A 26,296-nucleotide genomic window follows, 5' to 3' on the forward strand; every position below is an offset into this window, starting at 1 on the left:
AATCAAAAACTGGTTTACAAAACAGCCAATCATTATTTGTAACACAGAACGCGGTAATTTTGAGTTAATTTTTTTTTTTACATAGTTTGCACGGTGACAATGAATAAAAGTTCCTAACAAGTTATAATTAACCTTGACGTAAGTTTGTTTGAAATAGTGAAACAAGTTTTATGAATATAATGAGTAAAATACAGAACATATAAACGTTATAAGCTGGCGTGGAAACGAGTTGGAACGTGTTCTTCAAACAAGTTGTGACATGTTTTAAAACTTGGCACGACTCGGTCGGAAGAAGTCGCCAATTTTTATTTTACTACCTATATGCTTAAATTTACATAGATTACTAGTGTGTTAAATGTGTTTATTTTTCTCAAATGTTTATTCAATAGACTGGAAAAAAAAGAGAACAAAAGACGGGGATAAAATTCGTTTAAAACTATGGAATATGCCTTTGGGTTTCGTCAGAATATAAAAACAGACTCAGTTTTGAACAATAATGAAGATAATGAGCCATTTGAACATACTCAGGAATATGGTCTGTCCTATAAAACATCAGGCGGTTCATCAGATACCAAGAAAATGTAATGTACTATAATGTAGTGCGCGGGGCATGTTAACTGTTTTCTCATATCAAGACTGTCCCTCAAGTTTCCGTCCTCGGTCCTATTCTGTTTTTGATATATATATATATAAATGATATTGTAAGTGATATCACCTCAAATATACAACTGTTTGCTGATGATACTTCGTTGTATATAACTTGAAAATCCTAATGCATGTTGTAAAATCTTAAACACAGATTTAGAGTGTATTAATAGATGGGCCAAATTTTTTTTAGTAAAATTTAGTCCTAATAAAACTGAAACAATGACTTTCAGTCGTAAAAATGTAAACACTGATAATCCTAGCTTATTCTTAGATAATGTTCAGATATCTGAGGTTGAGGTTCATAAACATTTGGGTTTAACGTTTAAAAAATCTGGAGAATGGGACTGTCATATAAAAAAGATTGTGGATAAGGCTAGTAAAATGATAAATTGTCTTCATTCATTCAAATTTAGATTAGCTAGAAAGGTGTTAGAAAAAATATACAGATCATTTATTCTTCCCATATTTGACTATGCAGACATAATCTGGGACAACTGTACAGTGTACAGTTGTTAGGCAAACACCCTTGAAAAACTCCAATTAGATGCTCTCCGTACAATTTGTGGTGCTGTTAGAGGAATATCTCCCCAATTGTTATATAGAGAAACCGGTTTCATACCTTTACTAGAAAGGAGGCAACGTCACAAACTCTGTATGATGTATAAACTTTCAAATAACATGTTACCAAACTTTGTTAACCTTACAACTACCTCGCTCTGCTGCAGAACATAATGAATACCATTTGCGTAATGTGGAGAACCTATACATATATTTTTGTCAAACAAAATTGTTTTCGAACTACTCCTTTCCTTCTGCAGTAAAATTATGGAACAATCTGTTGTCTGATATTAGAAATTCTTCTTCATTAAAATTGTTTAAAATACAAGTGAACAAACACGACCTTGCTGTTCCATCTTATTTCTATGAAGGTGATAGATGGCAACAGATTCTACATAGCCTACTCCGTTTGGGTACCAGTGATTTGAATGGTCTCAAATTTGTATGACATGTGGCAGATACCCCTTCTTGTATTTGTGGCCATCCAGTTAAGACACAGAATTTTTTTTATGTTTTTGCCCAACATACGCTGCAGCTTGCAATACCCATTTACTGAACTATTATAATGTCAAGTGTCATACTTCACTATTTGGAAATTCAAACGGGCAACGGGCAACTCATTTTACGTGCCCCTATCCACTAGGGTTCAGGCACGCCCACCCCGGATTCAGCCTCTGACTTCGCCAGTGACCGACTCCGGGGCGGGAAATTCAAATTAAGTGTCCAAGATAATCTCTATATTTAAATCTGTTCAGAATTTTCTTATTAATAGTGAGCGTTTAGAGACCAGTTAACCATTTAACTATTCTAACTGTTTGCTATTTATTTTGTTTCTTCTACACACTCCTCTCTTCTATTCTCCCAACTATCCGTGTTATCTTTATTGTAATATTGTTCTAGCCATCTTGATGTATAACATTTATATTTGTTAATATGTAGGGAGAGGCCTCAATATAGGCACTTGCCTGTTGGACAATCCCAAATTTGACTTGCAAATAAATATTGTTTAAACCAACTCAATACTTTTCTTAGAAAGAACCACACTTACTACAGACCTTGCTTTTTAAGGTGCGCGGGTACAATCGCACTCGTACAGCGCACATAATTTCAATCTGACGAGTCTGAAAAACGGCGCACGTTACACTCAACAAACGGCACACGTAAAATAGATGGGTATATTTATTTCCACTGTTTACAAAAATTAACAGTTTTCATAGCTCACTTAGCTGATAGGAAGGTCCTTTTATTAAAACAAAAATTAAAAACATGGCAGTAGCTTCCATGCAGTCGTTAAACTGGTATTTCTCTTTCAAGTCTTTGTTGAACAAATCGGAAAATACTGGTTTAATAGACAATTTTGTAGGCATACCAGTCAAAATCCAATCGGATATTTTATTTATTTTGGAGAGTGATTTTTCACTCGCCTTAGCATACTGAGGTGTGCGTTTTCCACTCTCCTATAATTTTCAAAAACCAAGAACTGTTACTACAGCCCTTCAGACTAACTATAATGCTAGTATACAGTAGGACTTTCCTTTGGCACTGTCACGTATAACGAACATAAATACTTGTCATAAATAGTTAGGGTTAGTAACAGTGCCAAAGGAAAGTCCTTCCCTAGTATACAATTATTAATACACACACCAGTGAAAGGGTATCAGGTCGCTTCGCCCATGTCCAGATTCACCCCAGGTGAGTTGTTTCGTCCTCCAAATGGGTCGTTTTGCCCCTCCCACCCTCATCAAGGCTCACAGTGTCGGTAGCAATTAAGTCAGTCAGAGGGTTTTACGTGCTCATTCAGAGCAAGCTGTTGTTATAGGTACCTCCAAACAGAAACCCCAAGTACTAATACTATAGTTACATATATAAAGAGTATATAACATATCCGATGTCATTGTTTGGAGATACCTGTGGCTGTTGTAGTGTATGCCTGTCATGAACAGGAGGTAGCCATTGGCTACTTTTGACAAAAAATGGCTAATAAAATTTGCAAGTGGCTAAAATTTTGGCTAAGCTAACACTTAATTGCCGTTTCATCTCAAAAGTTAGCTGGATTTTAAAAAGACCATAAATTACCTGAACCTAAATTTTTTTTAAAATCTTAGGCCATGCTTGCTTATGTGAATATTTAGCAAAAATGTATGTATATATATTAAACAGAATGATAATGTGCAATGATGGGTTTTTTTTTTTTTGTATCACTTAAAATCATGTTTTCAATGCTATCAAGTCATTCACCATCTGTGTAGGAACAATATTTGAGAGGGAGGGGGTATAACACTAGTGGGAAATACACCAGGGGCGAAACATTCTGGATAATGGGGTGTAAAGACCCATGGCAAAATGACTCAAATGCAAATTTGTATTGGGGCGAAACAAATCAGATTCCCAGTGAAAGTGATGTTTTTATTACCTCAAGTATCTAAGCCGTACCCTGTGTATATGTGAGGACATGGGTAGACTGGTCTCGATGGTGTAGTGGCTAGTTAAGCCAAGCAACCAGTCTTAAGGTTGGTACATGTAGCGCAGCCCTCTACATTGCAACCAATTTGGTTGCATATGCGACAGTTTTTTTCATTTGGCGACTATTTAAAACATTTCATATTAATATTATTATCTATATAAAAAATACAAGTTGGTGCCATCTGGCTCCTAGATGGAAAAGTTAATGAAGAGGCCTGTGTAGGTAGTAGGTACCTACTGAGTTTACACTCCAGTACTGTGTACAGGCTACAGTCCCCAGATAGTTTTTAACAGCTCAGTAGGGAAGTGATGTGCCACTACACTGACTTCTCTTTCACTCATACTAACAAGTACATGTAACCATTAACCACTGTTATAAACATACAAGACAGTTGTTCGGGGCAGGGTGGGGGGAGACACTGCCCTGCCAAGTGCGGGAGTGAAAATGGAAATTTTTATAACAAAATTAGTTTTTTTCCGACTAACAGACTCTTTTTGGTGAGTAAAATTGCATGTTAATAATTATATATTTTCCTGTTTAGAATATCAGTGTCTGTATAAACAATGTATTTGTTGTCATCATAATGTTCTGAGTAAACCAAACTATATTTTACCTAATAAATTCATATGTATGAAAACATATGTGTTGCAAAGTAAAATGAAATAATAATATGTAGCTGCAAACACATTGAACTTACAGAAACTGGTATCCTAAACAGGAAAATGTATTTTATATTATTTTAAACTTAAGAAAGTCTGTTAGTTGAAAACATCTTAAAATGACTGTAAACTTGAGAAATCCCTTTAACAAGTAATGTGTCTAAAACGTACACCTTTTTCTATATTCAATTCTGAACCATAGGGGTGTCGAGTTCATTGTATTTCAATTTATTTTTGTGCTTATATCCTAGAACGCTGTCCTGGGCACACACCTCAGCTATCTGGGCTCTCTGTCCAGGACACTGGATTAGTGGGTCTACTGATCGAGGCATTAAAACTTGCTCTAGTAGGAGCTGGTACTGGGCTGCGAACCCAGTACCTACCAGCTTTATATTCAATGGCTTAACCACAACACCACTGAGGCCGGTTTGGGTGTCAAGTTTCTTTTTGTAGCATTTATACTAGTCACCAACATATGCTTACGGCCTGGTGCAAATAAGGTGTGACATTTGACACAAAAAAATATTTCTTTAAACATGCACAAATCACCTATTTTTGGATGGGGTACATGTTTTATTTTAGCAAAAAAAAAAGTTATTCGCATGCCATCAAGCTTGATGTTTATTAGTAATATATATCCGTTATGGTTGGGACATATTTCGTTATGGTTGGGACATGTAGATTTCGGCATGCTCTACGAGTAATATCTCGAGAAAGCTGAGTCTCTGAAATAAAAAGATGGTAACATGCATTAAGGAAAGCTGAGAAATTAAAATGAACACACATAGCCACATAATATTGCATGCAGGAGGCATAATGCAGATTGGAAACTGTACTGTTATGGTTGGGACACATTTAGCAAGTGCAATTTAGGATGCAAGTGTTATGTACTATGATGGTTAGTAATGTTGGGGAATTGTAGTCTATGACCAGTATTATCCAATAAAGCCTTTTTCTTTATTATATCTTCTCAATTCTCAAGTACCAATCCATAAATCTTAGAAATAAGCAATTTAGTGAATTTTGGCTTCATTTGACCATTTTAACTGAAAATACTGTCAAAATATCCCTTTATAGCTGTTGTCATGGTAATGAAACATTAATTTGTTCAAGTTAGGTCTGTGATTTATATCATGAATATTTGTATTCTTTTGCTTTATAAAGGAAAACACTAATATTAGTAATAATCTTTTATGAATTATAAGTGTGTCACGCAAAAATAGTGATATTTGGTGCAGTTTATGAAGATGTTCATGCTGATAAATCTGCTAGTTTGAGACATGTTTAGTCTGTATGTTTGGGACGTAGATAATATCAAGAAAAATAATATATTTCCATCACTCATATTTTTATCAGTGCCCCAGTACTGGCTTCAAGTATTATTCCTCTTACTTGCACCAGGCCTTAAAGGTAGACTCAACTCCAACAAGAGCCTTATGTGTTAGAAAGATGCATACCCGCACCACCAACACATACTGACACTTTAACAAATGAAAAAAGCGTAATTTTAGAATTAATAAAAAAAACCCATGATTATTCCTGCTAACTGGGGGCAGCCATTTTTGTTTCGTTTAGCTTGGGGCGAAGTGACGTCAGCTCAGGTCCAACTTCTCTATTATGCACAGTGTAAACAAACGCTCTAATTTACGACAAGACGCTTCGCTTTCATCAACCTGACTTGTAAAACAACATAAATGACTTGATAATATAATAAACTATTTAACTAAATATATTTCAATTTGCTGATGCATATAACGAAATGGAGTTAATAGTATTTTTTTCTTTTAAAAAATCCAAAGAAAAAATGCATATTAGGCCTATTGGTAGGATACATTCGAGCAAAAACGACCACTCGCGATACCTAAGTGATAGTTTTCTTTTCTCTGGGACTACGTAATTGGTCAGTTTTGTGATTTTAGATGGGAAAGTCTACTTAATCAAGGGTTTTACAGAATTACTTACAGTAATAAAGCTGATAAAGTCCATTACGATTTGAGGTTATCACACAATACCCTGTGATCTTAATAAAAGAGGCACGTCTTTTTAGTATGTCTAGACACAGTGTCTAGGGACCGTCTAAATATACACCTGCCAATCAAGAACCACAGGTACAGGCCACGGAAAGAAAAGACCAATTAAGCAAGAAAACACTCCGACTATTATTTCAGTATGTGGGTTAATTTATATACAAAATATACAATTATTTCAACTTCGACAATGGTGGTTTATTTTGTATTGAAAAATAAACCACATATACACGTTGCTGTGTTACTGGGATAGATATTATTACAGAACATTGCGATGCATCCACAAAAATCAGGTATGTTTTGTTTCTTCAGTTCGAAGACTAATTCCTGACATGGCACGTTAGGTATTATGTAACCACCAGCTCGCCAGAGGGCGTATTCACTGGGATGGTACAAAATGGCTGTGCCCGTTATATATAATAGCCGTCACATTTAACCGTTTTATTAATTAACTATACAATTATACGTGTTGATATTAAGTAATAATGTGCATTATTTATCGTTGAATATGCACACCAGTCCAAAAGCCTTGCTTTAGCATTCCTTTAATGTCATGACTGAACTAAAAAATTATTAAATTGAAGATCTGTGGATTAGTTTTATGCTAACTTTTGGGTTATCAAAATTGACCATTTTCAAGACTTTGTATGTTTTGATCCTGTTCTTAGATATAAACAGTTTAATAGGGCTTGAAGATGCCCAAGATAACCAGTAATTAGTCTGATATATGTTTCCCTCAAAGGACGATACTCAGAAATACATAATTAAATTGAGGATTAAATATTTTAATAATACCCATCACTGTATGTCTATGAGAAATTGCACATAAAAGTTCCCTTACTGCTGTTTGTTAGGCATGGCTTATCATAAGGGTTCCTAAATATGTGATGTCATTTTGGTAAGCAATATCATCTTCCCTTGTCCTAGCTCGGTGCATTCACATGTGTCGTTATGTTGGAAGTAATCGTCAGATTTTACATTATTTTGAAGGTGGGTAATAAATAAAATACCACACTTGTTTTCACTAGATATAATTTTTGCGAAACTCGTGAACTTCCAAAATTTGGTCAAATACTAACATGGTAAGCTAACTTGTTTCTTAAAGTTATACCTAGGAAAACTAGTGTAGCATTCTATACATGCATGTATGTGTTATTGTTAATTGTCAAATTTAGTCTTTCTTTTAAAAAGTGCTACAGTGTTGTTAAACAAATATATTGCTATCCTTTATTTCGTTAATTTATTTCTTGTATTTGTCATTTATTATGAAAGTGGGTTCTACATTTGATAGAGGTTTAACCAGTAAAACTTGTTTACATTACAACATGTATTAAATTGCTCTCTCAGGCCTCTGAAAATTGCGAGAACGATTGTTTCGTACCCGCGTTCTCGCGAATCTAATTTGGCATAACCTATTTTTTGTGCGCTCAAAATTTGGAGCAACGTTTACTTGAATATAACGGGTTACACAAAAAAGAAAATGGGTTACCTGGATTTATTTCTGCGTAACCGATAAATTGGTCACGCAGATTTTCAATTCTCAGAGGCCTCTCTCTATACACATATATATATACATGTTACTACTTTTATTAAATGTTATGTTGCCTTTTAAAAAAAAATTGGTCATTATAACATAATATAAATTAATTATTTTCTTTTGATTTGCATGTAGGCCAAAAATGCCAACAGCACTTGATGACTTTGAAAGTCTAGACACTATTGGCACTGGTTCTTATGGAATCTGTAAAAAGATCAGAAGAAAAAAAGATGGAAAGGTAAACACTGGGTGCACAGGTATATTTGATGGCATTTATTTAGTTTTTATGTTGAAATAACACTAGATCACTATATATATATTAATCTTTGTTGAATATTGTGTTATGAGTCCATATTACTTTGAACAAAATGCTGTATTTAATTTGTGTAACCATTCGCCAAATATGGATCTGAAGTGAAATAATGTTAACATGTATATATATCTCATATTTATTATGCACAAAACCAAAATGGTGGTGTCTCAGTTCCATGTTGCAGATAATAGAGTTGACTGTGGCAAATAAAAGAACATTGTTTGATGTCTTGCATCTTAAATGTGTCATAGGTGTTGGTATGGAAAGAAATGGACTATGGTTTCATGACAGAAGCCGAAAAACAGATGTTGGTATCTGAGGTAAACCTGTTGCGGGAGTTGCGACATCAGCACATTGTACGTTACTATGACCGTATCATCGACCGTGGCAAAACGAAGATCTACATCATCATGGAGTATTGTGAGGGAGGTGACTTGGCCACTCTGATTGCTAATAATAAAAAGCAAGGGTAAGACATTGTTTAATTATTGTGATGGGGAAAAGGTTATGTGTGTTTGTAGTGCTTACAAACCATTGATTTGTCAGTATTAGATACCATCTTACAAAAGTAAAAGTTTACAACTCTCTAGTTATGAAGGGTCCACGGGAATAACCTACAATGTCACCCTTGGTATTTTGAGATAATTGAATGTTAAAGTTTACAACTCTCTAGTTAAGAAATCGTGAAACATTTATACATAAGGGGCCGTCCATAATTTTCTACATTTTCACGTTCGTACAAACCGTACGGGTGGGGGGGTTACGGGGCCAGCGTACACTTTTTTTTGAAAATGAAAAATGTCGATCATTTGGGGATGTACACTTTGGGGGGGGGGGGGGGGGGGGGGGGTCAAAAGTGTACGGTTTGTACGCTCATGAAAATATTGAAAATTATGGACGGCCCCTAAGCAAGTGTGTTTCACAAACTATTCTTAATGGTGTACCATATTTATAGATTTTTTATTACATTGTGTTACAGCGACTGTAACATACGCAACCTTGATAACATTGACTGTTGGACATCAGATATTATTCCATTGTATTTTTATGTTTTTGATAATATGACGTCTGGCTCACAATGACTCCACATTATGTTCATTTCATTATTTACTATTTTCTATTTATTGACCAAATTTGCAACAATTAACTCTAGCGATAGTGAGCTATATAACTATTTCATGTTGAAAGTTCACCTGTGTGACCTACTTTAACGTAACCTTACTGAAATATACTTAGCTAGAGTGGCGTTTCCTACTATATGCATTTTAAATATGCTTTTTCCGTATAAATGAGCATGTTATATTACTGGAGTAGTTAGCATTTAAAAAGTACATACTCTAAATATCAGTTAGAGCTGATAATCAACAAATATGTCATAAGTGGACGTCGTACATGTAGGTTCTTCCCGTGGACCCTTCGTATGTATTTCTTGTGCTAAACTTCTAATAAAATTTTATTTTGGTGACAGCAAAAGTACATTTTTGATTTTTGTAATTCAGTGTGAATTTAAAGGTAGACTCAACTCCAACAAGAGCCTTATGTATTGGAAAGATGCATACCCGGACCACCAATACATACTGACACTTTAACAAATGAAAAACGCGTAATTTTTTAATTAAAAAAAACCCATGATTATTCCTGCTAACTGGGGGCAGCCATTTTGTTTCGTTTTTGTGACGTCCGGTGGTATAGCTTGGGGCGAAGTGACGTCAGCTCAGGTCCAACTCTATCATGCACAGTGTAAACAAATGCTCTAATTTACGACAAGGCGCTTCGCTTTCATCAACCTGACTTGTAAAACAACATAAATGACTTGATAGTATAATAAACTATTTAACTAAATATATTTCAATTTGCTGATGCATATAACGAAATGGAGTTATAGTATTTTTTTCTTTTAAAAAATCCAAAGAAAAAAATGCATATTGTTAGGCCTATTGGTAGGATACGTTCGAGCAAAAACGAACACTCACAATACCCAAGTGATAATTTTCTTTTCTCTGGGACTACGTAATTGGTCAATTTTGTGATTTTAGATGGGAAAGTCTACTTTATCAAGGGTTTTACAGAATTACTTACAGTAATAAAGCAGAACGGCTGGTAAAGTCCATTACTATTTGAGGTTATCACGCAATACCCTGTGATCTTAATGAAAGAGTCACGTCTTTTTAGTGTGTCTAGGCATCGTCTAAATATACACCTGCCAATCAAGAACCACAGGTACAGGCCGGGGAAAGAAAAGACCAATTAACCAAGAAAACACTCCGACTATTATTTCAGTACGTGGGTTAATTTATATACAAAATATAATAGTTATTTCAACACTTTGTCAATGGTGGTTTATTTTGTATTGAAAAATAAACCACATATACACGTTGCTGTGTTACTGGGATGAATATTATTACAGAACATTGCGATGCATCCGCAAAAATCAGGTATGTTTTGTTTCTTGAGTTCGAACACTAATTCCTGACATGACATGTTAGGTATTACGTAACCACCAGCTCGCCAGAGGGCATATTCACTGGGATGGTACAAAATGGCTGTGCCCGTTATAAATAATAGCCGTCACATTTAACCGTTTTATTAATTAACTATACGATTATACTTGTTGATATTAAGCAATAATGTGCATTATGTATCGTTGAATATGCATACCAGTCCAAAAGCCTTGCTTTAGCATTCCTTTAAGAAATGTTTAATGAGTACATTAGGGTATCATTAACAATAAAACCTTTTTTATGTGGCTGTATTGTTAGTAATTATATTGTTTGATATTAATTAGAAACAATTTATGCTTAAATTTATACTTTGTTGAATGCATTTGAAATTTGTAAATAAGAGTTTACATTAAAATTGGTTCTTGATTGTGTTTATTTTGTTATTTTAGAACCCATGTTGGTGAAGATTTTGCATGGAAAATTCTAATTCAAATGACTCTGGCTTTGCAAGACTGTCACAGAAGAAAAAATGGACGAGCTGTGTTGCATCGGGATCTGAAACCTGCTAATATATTCTTGGATGTTAACCAAAATGTTAAACTTGGTGACTTCGGGCTAGCCCGAGTTCTACACCATGATACAAGTTTTGCAAACACTTATGTTGGAACTCCGTATTACATGTCCCCAGTGAGTTTACTTTCTCTGCTTTATCAATTTATATATAGAAGATGTCTTTGACAAAAAAACAAAAAAAACAAGACTATGAAATATTTATTGTATAACATTCATGTTTTACCATTATTCTCAAAACGACATACTACAATCCAACTATGTCAATGTTCAACGGGGTCATTTATATCTCCTTTATGAGGTTAAAAAGGTGAGACAGTGGCACCGATGGCGTCAAAATTTTGCATTTAGATTACATTTCTCACAAATTATAAGTCCAAAGTCAGTGAAACTTTGTCTATAGTTGCACCAATGAATATTCATCACAGTGTACTGAACATTTTTATACTATGGACTTCTTGTTGATAAGTGGCATCACTACTGCAAAAATATGCCAAACCATTGAAAGAAAGAAATATTTTATTTAACGACGCACTCAACACATTTTATTTACGGTTATATGGCGTCAGACATATGGTTAAGGACCACACAGATTTTGAGAGGAAACCGGCTGTCGCCACTACATTGGCTACTCTTTCCGATTAGCAGCAAGGGATCTTTTATTTGCGCTTCCCACAGGCAGGATAGCACAAACCATGGCCTTTGTTGAACCAGTTATGGATCACTGGTCGGTGCAAGTGGTTTACACCTACCCATTGAGCCTTGCGGAGCACTCACTCAGGGTTTGGAGTCGGTATCTGGATTAAAAATCCCAAGCTTCAACTGGGATCCGAACCCAGTACCTACCAGCCTGTAGACCGATGGCCTACCACGACGCTACCGAGGCCGGTACCAAACCATTGAGAAATTATGATCGATGACAGCCACTTTATGGACCCTTGTTTTGGCTTCGTACACAATAAATCATATCGAACAGTAATTTTTTGATATGATATATTTGACAAAAGGTACTTTTTATTTCTTTTAGAACTTAAAATTAATATTTTGTCCAGAATTATGAAAAATAAAAAATACCGACCTGTAAACAGCGTTGTCTCCTTGTTATAGAAATTGAATGACGTCAGTATTCCAATGATGTCACTTTGCATCTCCTTACAATAACCATATACTGGATATACTGTTAGAACATTACTAATGCACCTGAATGTGTTTGAACAAAATATTGTTATTAAAAAATTGTATCTTTTACAAAATATGGATTTCAAATGAAATTATGGTAAGATCTGTTATATTTATTGTGTACGAAGCCACAACAAAGGTGCGAAAAGTGACTGTTGTCGACCGTAACTCATCAAAGATGTTGTTTTAATGTGACATTATTTTATAGTGAAATAGTATTTCCAAGATAACATTTGTTTCTTATTTTCACTGGTGGCTTATAGTACTTTTCTTTCATTGGTAGTTCAAATATTTCATTGATTCAATCATTTATAATATTCAGTAGTGGTATTTTGTTACTAAACATAATCTTGTAGTACTGTGATGAAATGTAAATGTATAAAGAAAAAGAGACGCTGTTAGAACATGTTTCTAAGCCTTTTCTGCATAGATTAATAACTCTTCAATGTTTAAAACTCACCAAAAGGTAGAGACATTTATTTAATAATTGAAAACCCATAATCACTGCTTGCATATTGCTGCAGTTCCCAGAAAATTATCTTGTATCTTGCTACTGGAACATGATCAGTCGAAATCGAATGGTCTTGCCCTCCAGTTTGCCAAATTCGAGGCCTGAATATGTTTGTGTTAATCGGGTTGTTGTTGTCAGTTGTGTATATAAATTGTGACATGTATTTTCTTCTTCTTTTTTTAGATCAATATATGGTATATATATTTTGTGACATGTTATTTGTGTTTTTCAGGAATTGGTAAACAACATGTCCTACAATGAGAAGTGTGATATCTGGTCAATGGGATGCATGCTGTATGAGTTGTGTGCACTCCACCCTCCGTTTGTTGCCCCGAACCAGATGGAATTAAACCGAAAGATACGATCTGGTATGTTTCCTCGTCTTCCCTCGCAATACTCCAACGAACTGGACCAAATGATTCGCAAGCTCATTGTGGTGCAAGTAAGTTACGTAGTTGTGCATTGAAATATCTTCTAGAGTTCATTTGTGAATAAATGTTGTTAATAATGTATTTGATAGTAAAAATAAAAGTTATATATCAAAACAAGGCAGGATGGATCTCTCCTGTTTAGTTTTACAATATGCAAAAAAAAAAAAGATGACTACAAACTCTGGTAATTAAGAAAATGTCTACTACAAAGTGACGCAGTGGAATTTTTGTTTTAATATAGTCCACATCAAAAAAACAGTGCTGTAAAGAATTAAAAACTCTATGGCATTGCCGATTACCGTGGGCAATTGCAGGGGTTGCTTCACTACATTGTGAAAACATTATTTTCTATAGGTTGTTAAAAGGCCAAGCATTGATCAAGTTCTGAATGACCCGTTGCTCGTGAACAGGAGATTAAAATTGGAGCGGCGAAGCTCATGTGATCCAACATCAGAAAACATCCTAAAGTATCGACATGAATTAGAAGAAGAATTCAGAGTCCGCCAGAAAGTGCTCGATCTCCGAGAAAAGGAATTAGAAAGTTTGTTCTTTCTTCACAATTCTTTCATTTATTTTTCTTCCTTCACTGAAGAAGCAAGATCTTTTCCTTAACTTAGTCCATAACCGTTCTTTACATTAATATAGTGACTCCAGTATTATTTGATAACATTATATTAATGTCTAGTTTCCTATTTCATTAACACTATAAGGCCTGGATCAGTGAAGCTTGGTTTATAGTTGCATCTTTTAATTTCCATCTCATATCATGTAAAAAAAAAAAAAAAAAACATTTTCAAATTGTTTGTTTTTAAAGATCTATAGTAATCATTAATTGTTTTTCCTAAATTATTTCTTTCATAAAATTAATTTTAACAAAATATTTTAACATGCATTGATATGACAATTTATCGATGCAACTTTGGGATGGGACATTCAATTCCAAACAATACTTGTCTTTTGGATTTATTTATAATAACTGTACATCATGTTTTTTATGTTCTAAACTGTTATGCAAGCTTTCTAAGTATTGCTTTGGTAAACAACCTTTTAACTTCCATTATAATTTTGCGGCGGGGCATAGCCCAGTGGTAAAGCACTCACTTGATGTGTGGTCTGTTTAGGATCGATCCCTGTCGGTGACCCCATTGAGCTATTTCTCGTGCCAGACAGTACTCCAAAACTGGTGTAACAAAGGCAGTGGTATGTACTATCCTGTCTGTGGGATGGTGCATGTAAAAGATCTGTTGCTGCTAATCGAAAAGAGTACACTATGAAGTGGCGACAGCGGGTTTCCTTTCTATATCTGTGTGGTCCTTAACCATATGTCTGACGCCATATAACTGTAAATAAAATATGTTGAGTAAGTTGTTAAATAAAACATTTCCTTCCTTCCCATTATAATTTTACCTGACCATCATCTCTAGACTTGTATACCAAAGGTTGTATTTGGGTAACAGCAAGTTTCCTCTGATATTGAAATAACCATATATTAAACCAAATAGCCATAATTTAAAATATGATGAGATGTTAAACAGACAACCTTTTCTTTATCATAGCACTAAATATTTCCAAAAGTTGAAATTATTTATTAAATATTTCTTGCCTCTTTATAGGTCGAGAGAGAAGTGTAGCTCTACTTGAAAAAGCAGCGGAAGAGAAGTACAAAAGGTAATCAGTAGTAGTGTGGAAATACTTAATTTTTTCATGTAAATCTGAACAATATTTGTTTTGTTTTATTAGCTGTTAAAAACATGTTTGTACATAAACAGCCACGTCTGTTGAGCAGCCACCCATATGAGTATAAAAGGTCAGGTGGCTGCTTAGTCGGATCAGGTTGTTAGTTAACATTACTATTTGTGGAGAATAGTTAGCTTACCTTTTAAGACATTTGACTGTCAAAGCAAGTCTAAGAATGCTTGTTTTAGTTATTGGTATAAACCTGAAAGATATTTGCATTTTTAAGAAACCATTCAAATGTTTGAACTTGCTGTTGGCTATTCATTTTCTCTCTACCAAAATATTGTCCGAATACAATTGCCAGAAATGGTCACTATGTTTTAGTATCTATGATACTGTCTGTCTTCTAATCCTGAATTTGAAAGCTAAAAATTGTTCTGTTTACATAGAAGTTTTAATGAAAATTCACAGGGTTTTTTAACGCTCTTCCATTGCAAATTCATTTAGACAATGTAAAACAGAAGCATTATTCATATTTATGCAGGTACTAAACAACAAATTGGTATAATACAATGCAGGTATAAACAAATACAAATAATAATCTGATTTATCTTGCCACCTAAACCCGTTACAACAGGTGTGGTTCATTGTTTATTAAGCGTGATTATTTCATAACACTTTGGTGTTTTAATTACTTGTGAAATGATGTCATTGTTTATAAGGTGACAACAGCCAGACAGTACAGGTAAGATCACGTGCCAGTGTAGACCAAGCTAATTACATTATAAACTGTTCTTTTGTCCTTGAATTTGCATCTGAAGTCTAGAATAGATAGCATCTAGTGTAGGCAAAGATTTGTTCCTAATAAATTAATGGTAGCTGGATGGGACTTTAAAACTGTGCCGGTTTACACAGAAATAATCTGGTTTGGACATAGTCCACTGTATATATGATATATAAAAGAGGATCATTTTTGTATGTCCGAAAATTAATGTACACATAAATTGTGGACAGATTCATGTACTTGTTGTATATGACAGTTCTCTTCTCTTGATATTAATACATATTGCAAATGTTGTAGGGTAACGGATCTGCTACAGCAGGTGAAGAAGCGCAATGTGATTGTGAATGACGAGAACCGACAGAGCCCCAGATCGCCCAGTCAGCTAGGTAGGAAGGTGGATAGTGGGCGTATACAGTTTGTCTCCCCTATCCTGCGCTCAGCTACCAAGGTCTTTCCCGGTTTTAGCCCTAAGTCACCAACATTAAATCTTCTGCAGCATGAGCGCTCTCCGCTTCAAAGGCTAAACCAAATACATAGATAGACAGCTGTGGTTTGATTAACCTGCTAATAGAATTGATGTTTAACCAGTGCTGATATAACCATAGAACTATCTGTCTCAAGGTAATAATAAACTTCCTAGTAATATATTAAATGTGGATCACAATAATACTTAACTTTCTAAGCACATGAAATATGGATATTTCTAATATTTAACTTTTTAAGAATGTTAAATATATTCATGATATTAATACTGAACTTTTTAAGAATGTTAAATATATTCATGATATTAATACTGAACTTTTTAAGAATCTGAAAAGTGGCTAATATTTTTATATCAATTACATAAATATTTGTCATTTGATATTTGTTTTTAAAGTAAATTTGTTTTAATGTTATGTGATTTTGGTTTCAAACTTCATGCAGATTCTGTGATTAACTATCGACACTTAGTCTGTCAATTTGTTTCTTGTAGTTCGAATACTTTATCTTGGGACAAATAGTTGCATGCTAATAGCTTGCTGTGTGTAACCACTGTATAACATTTCTGCATTATGTTGTGCTTTTGAATGTGTATAACTATTTTTTTTAAGTACAAACGTACAATGTAGTGACCACTTGACTTTACTAATTTGAAGATGTTTTAACAAGTTAGTATATCTGGCTCCCTTTATCACATTTTTGTACTACAAGATAAAACTGTAAACCAATAATAAGGTCTGGATAATCTTTGAAATGTTTTTTCTGCAGGCCACAACTATAAATATATGATTTGATAGCAATTTTCATTTGTATCTGGGTATGCCCAACTTTTAGGGTAAGTAAGCTATGTGAATAACACCTGAGCTGGATTGAATGTTTCCCTTGTAATCTTTCCCATTATGGGCAAAAATTTGGAGACATCCTCATGTTCATAGCATCTGCTTAACATTTGACTTTTGTGACTGGTGACACCCTTATAAAATTACCTTTTGACAGCTGACAGTTTTTTTGTTTCAATATGGTAAGAAATTAAACATTTGTAGACATTTTTACTTTGGACCTGTTTAGTGATGTTTTAATTTTGAGGTAATGTAGATTAATTATCTCCGTTTCCTGATATGTTTTTGTTCATTTAATTCATGTCCTTTCTGATATGTAGTTTCATATGGATTTAGTGACTGTGTAGTCTTTAAAACATTTGTCTTTGATGATATAATTCACATTAATCTGCATGTAACTATTAGTCTGATACTTACTTGTAGTCTTAGATTGTGTTTTAACACTTAGATTGCGCTTAAACTCTTTCACTTTGATGGGAAGATTCTACCAACATACTCATAAGACTAAAAAAAAGTTGTTCGGTGCCAACTATGTAATGACAAATACATTGCACCACAGTTTACACACTGTATTCTTCAAATGCCTATTTTATGACTATAAGTGATGTAGTGTTTATTGTATGATAATCAATGTTACCAAGAAACTGCTCTCCTCAAGTTAAGTAGGAGAGCAATTGCTCTGTGTCAAATTCACAGTAATTTTGTGTAAATAAATTAGCAAAATAAGTGATGAGCTGAGCAGTTTTTCACCCATGTGGAAATTGTTTTGCATGAGTGGGAGCTTGCGTCAAACTGTAAGGACTGGTTTTGCATTTCAAAATAGCTTTAATTGTTCTAAAATTCATATGGCCAAAATCAAAATGTTTTAAGCCAAATATGTGTATATTGTTGGAATCTTCCTTAGTGCAGTCGAAAATACAATCAAACCTCTAACAAGCAACTATTAACTATAATGTTTATATATTGACATTATCTGGTTGCAGAGAAATGTGGGATGATGATTAAGCATTTGGATAGGATGGTTCCCAGTTACAACTTTCTAACAACAGAATAATTTCAAATGACTGTTTTCAAATGAGTAGTGTGAATAGAAGGTACTAATGGGTACCAGTTTCTGTAATAAATATGGTATAAACAAAAGTCCAAAATAGACACTATGAATTCTAGTATTGTTTTGTTGACCTTTATGAAAGTACATGATATGTGCTGACAAAGTTAGTGTTAAATTTAAATTGATGTTATAAATATTTGCACATTAAAAGACAAACAATTAAGTTACTAAGAAACAGCTGAAATGTGGAGAGCTGGATGCTAAATTAGTTTTCAGTAGTCCCCTACCGGTCCAACCAGAGGGGACTCTAGGTTTTGTGTCCATCCATCTGTCTGTCGGTTTTCTGGTTTTTCCGCTTGCCACATGTTGAACAGATGCAAAGAAGCAAAATATTTCTGCTATTATGGTAGTAATAAGAAAAACTTCAAACTTTTATTTTGGACAAATAGCCAGTTTGAATTCACACTTCTATTTTGTAACATAAATAAATGCCACTTTTTTTATCTTTTTTATATGGTTTTTATACAACTGTTGATCAGTTACCATCTAACGGAAGTATATGACAAGTTAAGTCATGTTGTAATTTCAATTTCTCTTCATTCTTACATCCAAGTAAGGTTCAGGCACACTGCCTGTTTGAGATTGAGGTTATAGTGGTTAGTACGTAGGAGCTGTTAATAACTCACTTTGGGTACGAGCAGGTATTTGCCTGAAAGGTGCTGGTGTCTTCTGAATTCAATTTGATTTCTTTTTTAAAAAAGCATGCACATGTATCAATTACCATCACTTGGTTGCATAATTCAATGTAATGCATTGGTCATAGATACCGGGAACAAAACCATTTACAATTTGGCAAACAAAACCATTTTTGTTGGAAAAATATGGCAAAATTATTTTTCCTCTCGTACTCTTTCATGCCTTTACATCCACCCACACAGGAATAATATCTGCCTATTAGTATTAATGTGTAATTAAATCAATGTGTGCTGGTGGTGGTGGTGTTAAACAAAACAAACTTTACAAACTATTACTGTATATTTGAAAGTTGATCAGTAGGTGCAAAACAATTATAACCTATGATCAGCAATAAAATTCCAGCTCATTCCCTCTACTCATGTAATGTGCTTAGTCGGTGTATACTTTTGGCCAAAAACAAAATAGTGATTGCTTGGTAGAGGTTTGACTGATTTTCACATTGCTGTTCGCTTTCCTCAAACATGCTTAATCATTTCTTTCATTTCTTAGTGCTGTAGATTGTCTTCTCTTTCTAATATTTGTGCAATATAAACATGTATATTAACTTTTGTAGTGTGTACAATATACACTTGTACATGTCAGTGTGTACAATTTATTGATGTTTTTAGAAGGTTTTCTGTGCCTTTGATGATGTAACCATCTGGTATGCTGAAGTGTTTGGAACATTTGTAATGCCCATATCTTTTTAAGGAAACTTATTTTTTGATAATCTGCTTTACAAGCTTTTCATGTTTTGTCATGGAATGATATATAGTGTATCTGGTCACAGTATTTGTAAATATTCACATTTTCATTGTAATAACCATTGAACAACTGACTTTCATTCATAACTTCACACAAACTCATATGATACTAGATATAGTTTGATGATGCTTCTTTGAACTGGTGGTTTGTAGTTTTCTCAATGTAACCGCTTTATTTGTAAAATAGATTTTGTGCAAACAATTTGTTTAATTCAGAATATGAATATAAAAAGTGATCTTTTTTCATATACCTTTTTTGTTTGACATAGCTGTGGTAATGTTTTTGATCATGTCAGAATGTTGTTAAACATTCTTTCATAACAAATGTAACCATATTTTTAGTTTGAAATTTTTATTGTTTGATATGCCATTTATTTCTATATGCATTCACCATGAATTTCAATAATGGATCATTACACTTGTCTATATGTTAGTCTGCAGTAATAATCTTATGAAGTTTTAAAATACCTGGAAGTTTTGGCTTTCTTCTTTTGTATGTCTATATTTAGGTTTCAGATTCCAATAGTTTGTTATTTGTTACATTTTTGAAGTTTTGTCTTCTTTTTTTCTTTTTCCAGACATAGTTGTTTATGATCACACTGTGAGCTCACCTATAATTATATTAATTGTAGTTGGGATTTGCCATGCTATTATTAATCCTATACCCACAATAATGTTTCATTAATTATAACCTTTTGTCTGCAGTAAGGCATACTGTATAATTTTCTGTGACAACTTTATTTTAGATTGTGTTTATGTATTTGTTTTGTTTTTACTTTATTTGTTACCCTGCAGGAAGTTAGGGGAGATTATCTCTGGCACTCAAGGCACGGGTGTGAGCTTTTTGTTTTTGGTGTTTCTTTTCCATACTGTCCATTTCTGACAGACGTTTTTTTTATACAGGTACATGTTGTCTTTAGAGAAACTCTTCTGGTTTTAGAGTCATTGTGCTTTTGTAAAAAAAAAAATTATATTATTTACATTAGACATATTCAATTTAGTATGTAAATAGTTTGTTACAGATATTACACAAATACCAGTTTGTAACACACATATCCTAACAGCTATTATAAACACTACACAAATACCAGTTTGTAACACACATATCCAAACAGCTATTATAAACACTATACAAATACCAGTTTCTAAGACCACAAATGCCACTTTGTTTTGAACACAATACAAACACAAATACCAGTTTATTACAATCACTATGCAAATATCACTTTATTGCAGTTACTAAACAAATGCAAGTTCATTATAACCACTGTACAAATACAAGTTTATTACACTAACAAACAACTACTATGCAAATACAAGTTCATTATAATAACCATGTAAATAACAATTTATTACAGCCACTATACAAAAACCAGCTAGATACAACCACTATGCATATACCAGTTTGTTACAACCACTGTAAATACCAATTATTACACCATAATTGAAATACCATAACACACCATAATAAATATTGCATCTGAATTGTATTGAACTACACTACATTTATTATTTGCAACAGAACTGTCGAAAACTGGCAATTCATTAAAAAATACAAAGTAGTATTTATTTTTAGATTAACAAACAAGAAGATTGATAGCATGAATCGAATAAAACATATTTAATAGTTTTGGGCCAGTGAAACTTCACTTTAAATTTGTACTGTGATTAAATGTGATTTTTACTTTAATATATAATCTTTGAATAGGTGTAGTTTTATATTCAGGAAATTGTTGGACCCACTCCTGTGTAACATGGTTGCCATGGTGATTAAGTGGCAATTTACATGTAGATGTAAATACATGTATATACATGTACCTTTGCATGTTTGGTGGAAGCATGTTTTTGTAATAAATGAAGTTACCAGTCTCAGGACATGTTTGTTTTACTTTGGGGTGTTAATTTTAAGTCAGATGATGTTAAGACTAATTTAATGCTATTAGGCCTACAAAGCATTTTTCACTTTCTGGTATGTAGAGGTGAAATTACAATTATAATCTATGCAAGAATTTGTTTTGATATATTTCAGAGCATTTCAAACTTTACAATCATATTTATTCAATACACATTTTATGTAGCAATACAAATACAGAAATATTTATTCATTTATAATTATATTTTGTCTGACAATTGACACGCTCATAACTGGTACTTTGCAGTATATCTACCCTCTATCTAGTTTATGCTTGAATATAGCTTTTTAAATTGATGGAATACAGAGCTTGGAAATAGTAGTAGCATTGGTTTTCTTCAGTCAGATTAGATCATGTATATGTATCCATTATTTGTCTGTAAAATATATATTTTTTTTAATTATGACATGTAATCTTTGGCATGGAACCTTTGATGGCACTTGGTTTGGTGGAGGGGTGAGATGTAGCTCAGTGGTAGAATGCTTGCCTTTGGTTTGATGGGTCACAGGATCAATCACCCTTGGTGGATATATCAGAGGCTGATAAGATCCCATGCTGCTTTATTAGGAATAGCCTTGTGTGGCAACTGGTTGTTTCTTTCTCTGTTGACCAAATGTACATTCAAAATAGCTGCTAAACAAATATTCCGTTCTTTTATTTGGTGGGACTGGTGAGTTGAACATCATTTTAACTATAAATCATTTTATTTGTTAAAACTTTACTGTATCAGTATCATCTGTTAGAACCTTGTTGTTTAATAGCATCTGACTGCAGTTGGCCATGATGTTTTTGTTTTTATACCAATATTCATTTTTATGAAAATTATTGTTCAGCATTTTCAACAATAATGTTCATCAATTTGATTAAATAGAATATTCTGAACACTGTTTTTATACTGTACCAGAAAATCACACAATAGGGCCTACTTTTCTACTTTTGGTAAAGTTAATCACTATATATTATATTTTTTCATTCCAGATTCACCACCGCCTTGTTTGTCTCGGGGTGAGAGAGACGTGGATTCTCCTAAAAAACGAGTTTCATTTGACATTAATGGAAAAGAAAACTTGAGAACCAAGTCGAGGTATTCCGACTGCCTACCATTGGACTACAAGCACTTTGGAGATGATTTATATTCAAAGGAGCTTGCCAGGAGACAAGAACTCAAAGACAGACTTTTTGAGGTCAAAACAAAAGCTTTAGAGTACCATGGACTAGATCTGAAAACCAAATACAGATGTAAAAATGGTGGAATCCTCAATTTTAGATAATCATTATAGTCTTCCTAGAAATGAATGTTGATGGAGAGCTTCCAATGTAGGAATTGTGTGGTTCTGAATTTTGGTGGAATTTTAAACATAGAATGAAAGTGCACAGGAGTTTATAACAATTTCTGTATACAATATACAATGATCACTACAAACCCCTGTTGGTTAATCTTAAGGGCGGGGGTGGGGCGGGCCAAATTTTTGGATCTTCAAAAAAGCTTGCAATTGGATTGCTTCTTGAAAAAAAAATTAATAGTCATGTCTTTTTTTAAAAAAAAATGGAATTCTGAATTTTAGTTATTTCGTGTAGATATACACGGTATCGGCAACCAGCTTAAATCTGAAATGACTATTACTATGTAATGGAAAATCAAAGAAATATTAATTTATGAATCGTGAATTATTGGAATTGTTTCGTATTATGAAAATATGTGTTGATAACTGTGCCAGTAAACCCTTCACCACTGTACTCTAGACACCAGAATATGAATCAGAATGGAATAGAATGTGTGACTTGCTAAGATAACAGTAGCAGGCATCATTGTCATATGTTTAAAATGAAATCATTTTGTTAGCTTATTTATAGACTATTGTTAACCCAATTTGTGTTGTGCAACACTATTGTAGTCACACTTAATTATACATCAGATACAGAAATAGAACATATCAAAATAGATAAATATCAATGAAATATCTATTTTGTAAACCTGTTTAATTTAGTTTTATAAAGACTTCTTAATTTGGTATATGTATGTTACCACTAACTGAGCAATTTTAAATTTAGGGTTTTGGTAAAATGAGCTTGGTGTATTGTTTACTCTTATTTTCAGTTATAAAATTAACTACTATACAGAACTCAGAAATTTGGATTTATTAGTCTAATGTAAAACGGTGGACATTTCTTACTAAAAAGTATATATATATATTAGTTTCTGATATCAACAAATTTAATTGGGCTAGCAACAGTATTTTTAACTTGATTTTATCAAAATTTATTCAATGATACGGTAAGAATGAAGATTTTAGTTGCTCCAACTAGTGCTCAAAATCATTGTATTTTGCTTTGTATGTGTGAAAGTGCATGTGAAAGAACGGTTGCTCAAAAAAAGAAAAATACATGTATTTGGTGGCACAAAGGCATGGAATTTACTGCACTTCATCAAGTCTAGTTTTTAAATATATACAAATGTATTCTGTTTAACATGTATATTGTACAAAAAGACTTGCTGAAGTGCAGTAAAGATTACAAACTACTGTACTTTATTCTGTCCTCAGACCACAAGGTGGTGCTGTTTAGACAGTATAGTGTAGATTTTTAAAAGTGTTTTTTACTTTAATTTTTGTCAGTACATTCCAGTACTCAAGTATTAGTAATATACATTTTATTAAATACATTTTCACTTTAAATTCTGAATCTCTTGCAATCCAATTGTGGAGTAGTCTTACATAACATTAAAACTAATAAAATTATTTTTATTCAAGATCATGCTACCTACCTTTTTTGTAGGCTTCAAATTTTATAAGTTATTGTTAGACATTAAAATCATGTCGCTCAATTTGTTGCTTTTTGTTCTTAAATTGTCCTTAAGGTATAATGTTTTATACCAATAACTGATCAACTGTAAAATTAATTCTGTTTCAACGTTATAAAATATTTTTAAAAATCAGTTTAATCAGTCATCTTTAATTTACATTACATGGAACAAGGCAACGACATTGATTTCCTAACATTCATATCTAATTTGGTTTTTACTTGTACGAGTATTTAATAATGGTTACGTTGTTGAGATGTTTCAGTATTGTTTTTGTATTATATATTTGTTACACTATATAGTTATGTGTTGGTTTATTATTTATTTAATATGTTGTGATATATTTATTGAATCAAATTAAACTATGATGGTGATGTATAACCATTTATGTCTTATTGATACAGTGAACTTATTATCCCATTTATAGCTTTCTAACATGAATCAAGTGATGACTTAACAACATCACTATAAAGGATGGTACATGAAGATTGTTATGAGGAAGGGGGTTAATGATTGTTTAGGACAAGGTTTATGCATATCAAAATGGTTCACATTCAGCCATTGAGCTTCATTGAATTTACCGTGGTCCTTTTTGGGGGGGGGGGGGGGGGGGTAGAATGTTCTTTTCCAACTTGGATTTTCATGCTAATATTCATTAAAAGGGCACACAGATCAGCTATCTATAGTCCGTCCCATCCTCCTACAAATATGTTGGGGGGTTTTGTAAATCATTTCAGTTTGGTTTAACATAAGTAGAAAAGTAAAAGTGTTTTGGAAATAACAAAAATAAAACCCCAACTTATTTTTGTGCAGTTTAGAAAACAATTGGCTCATAAATAAATAACTTGTAAATCAATAGCATTAAAAAATGCATTCCCTAAGGCTGTCTGTCCAGGCCAACAAACCTTCAGATATCATGGAAATGATCATTTCCCATAGTGTATTAGCAGAATCATGGACCTGAAATTCCATTACCCATTATCGTGAATCATAATCCATCATTACTGAAAAAATAACATTTCCCATGGGCTCCAAAAATCCCTAGGAACTGACACTTAGGTAGCCTGTACTGAACACCAATGACAAGAGAGATGCCCAATATTCGTGGGGCCATCCATAAATTATATACACCCCCAAGCCCTACCCGTAGCCAGGATTGGGGGGGGGGGAATCCCACACTATGTATGTATGATTTTATCAAATTTAATGCATGTAATGGGTAGTTTTTTTTACAAAAAACAGGTTTGATGGGGGGCATGGCCCTCTTGACTATATCACTGCCCCTGAGGAGGGATTCGAGCATTAGTATATGTAAAAATAGAGTACAGTGGTGAAGGGTTCATTGACAGAGTGGATTCGCCAAAGTGTTTTCGATGTACTTTTCAGTGTCAATGTACACCTTTACATAGGGGCGCGTGGGTAATAATCGAACGTGCCAAAGGTGTACATGGGGGGGGGGGGGGGGAAAACCAAATCAGATTTTGTGAATATACATTATGGATGGCCCATAGGTAGTAATTTTTGTGGATCACATTAGAGACAGTGTACAAATAAGCATAATTCTTAGAAACTGCATCTATGAAATAGCCCAGCTTATTCCCAAAGTCAAATTTTTATTATTAGATTTCAACAAATGCTGTAAATCAGTTGTTAAAAGATGTTTATGAAATAAAAAATTATTTATTGAATTAATGTGTTCTGTTTAGTTTTAAACAAACGTCTACCTTCACCGAGGGGATTTGAACCACAGACTCGGTGTGAGACTCCAGTCCTCTACCAACTGAGCTAATAGGGACATTTCCACTAGCTACTGCCAGTAGCACTTTATACCAACATTTACCGGCGTCGTGGTAGGCCATTGGTCTACAGGCTGGTAGGTACTGGGTTCGGATCATAGTCGAGGCATGGGATTTTT

General features: G+C 33.6%; 1 protein-coding gene across 2 annotated transcripts; it reads left to right on the forward strand.

The window, feature by feature from the left end:
* Positions 1-56: 56 nt before the first annotated feature.
* On the forward strand, positions 57-24,946 carry LOC121370349 (serine/threonine-protein kinase Nek2-like). Of its 2 annotated transcripts, none has more exons than XM_041495506.1 (9): positions 57-138; positions 8,029-8,131; positions 8,458-8,675; positions 11,097-11,334; positions 13,140-13,349; positions 13,693-13,879; positions 14,952-15,006; positions 16,097-16,185; positions 22,560-24,946. In XM_041495506.1, exons 2-9 carry the CDS (start codon positions 8,036-8,038, stop codon positions 22,850-22,852), a joined length of 1,386 nt encoding a protein of 461 aa, XP_041351440.1. In that variant the 5' UTR covers positions 57-138; positions 8,029-8,035; the 3' UTR covers positions 22,853-24,946. The 2 variants fall into 2 exon arrangements, with proteins under 2 accessions (XP_041351440.1, XP_041351439.1); XM_041495505.1 differs by lacking the exon at positions 57-138 and adding an exon at positions 268-581.
* The last annotated feature ends 1,350 nt before the right edge of the window (positions 24,947-26,296 follow it).

The sequence above is a fragment of the Gigantopelta aegis genome, chromosome 4, assembly GCF_016097555.1.
Source record: "Gigantopelta aegis isolate Gae_Host chromosome 4, Gae_host_genome, whole genome shotgun sequence".
NCBI classification, from domain to species: domain Eukaryota; kingdom Metazoa; phylum Mollusca; class Gastropoda; order Neomphalida; family Peltospiridae; genus Gigantopelta; species Gigantopelta aegis.

Bases quoted from the DNA above. Each gene is read 5' to 3' on its own strand.
- LOC121370349 (XM_041495505.1), top strand. From the start codon at position 439: ATGGAATATGCCTTTGGGTTTCGTCAGAATATAAAAACAGACTCAGTT. The intron at 8,676-11,096 runs GTAAGACATTGT...TTGTTATTTTAG, and splicing joins GCTAATAATAAAAAGCAAGG to AACCCATGTTGGTGAAGATT. The intron at 16,186-22,559 runs GTAGGAAGGTGG...TTTTCATTCCAG, and splicing joins CAGATCGCCCAGTCAGCTAG to ATTCACCACCGCCTTGTTTG.